The sequence below is a fragment of the Myotis brandtii genome, unplaced genomic scaffold, assembly GCF_000412655.1.
Source record: "Myotis brandtii unplaced genomic scaffold, ASM41265v1 scaffold120, whole genome shotgun sequence".
NCBI classification, from domain to species: Eukaryota; Metazoa; Chordata; class Mammalia; order Chiroptera; family Vespertilionidae; genus Myotis; species Myotis brandtii.
The window spans coordinates 69,022-69,312 of NW_005354174.1; the positions used below are offsets into that span (position 1 = coordinate 69,022).

The window sequence follows — 291 nt, forward strand, 5'->3', positions numbered from 1 at the left end:
ACAGACCCCATTCCTCTCCCCGCCCCAAGCTGCGCTGCCTTCCCTCCCCCAGCTCGGGAGTTGTCGGACTTGATTAAAGTAATTTTTCAAGAACTTGCTAACGGTTCCCATGGCACTGCACAGTCGGTTCCCGAGCACCAGGCACAAGCACTCCCCTTTTGGCTCACGCCGTTCCCTAAGGCGGGAAGAAAAGAACAGGAAAAGTCACTTTTTGGAGCTCCTGCACGCACCGCACCGGATACCTTCTGGACGAGAGAGGCGAGAAAGGAAGGGTCGGGGACGTGCCGCCGG

The 291-nt window shown here is 58.1% G+C and overlaps 1 protein-coding gene across 6 annotated transcripts in view; it reads left to right on the forward strand.

The window, feature by feature from the left end:
- The window catches only part of HNF1B (HNF1 homeobox B), a 52,655-nt gene that overhangs the window by 2,159 nt on the left and 50,205 nt on the right, over window positions 1-291 (forward strand). Inside the window, exon 1 of one of the 6 annotated variants that reach the window (XM_014531292.1) lies at window positions 37-258. The exons of the other annotated variants lie outside the window; for them this stretch is intronic. Coding sequence (XP_014386778.1) covers window positions 110-258 — 149 coding nt within the window. The 5' untranslated portion in view covers window positions 37-109. Of the gene's footprint in view, window positions 1-36; window positions 259-291 lie in introns of those variants that run through there. 6 annotated transcript variants of the gene reach the window in all.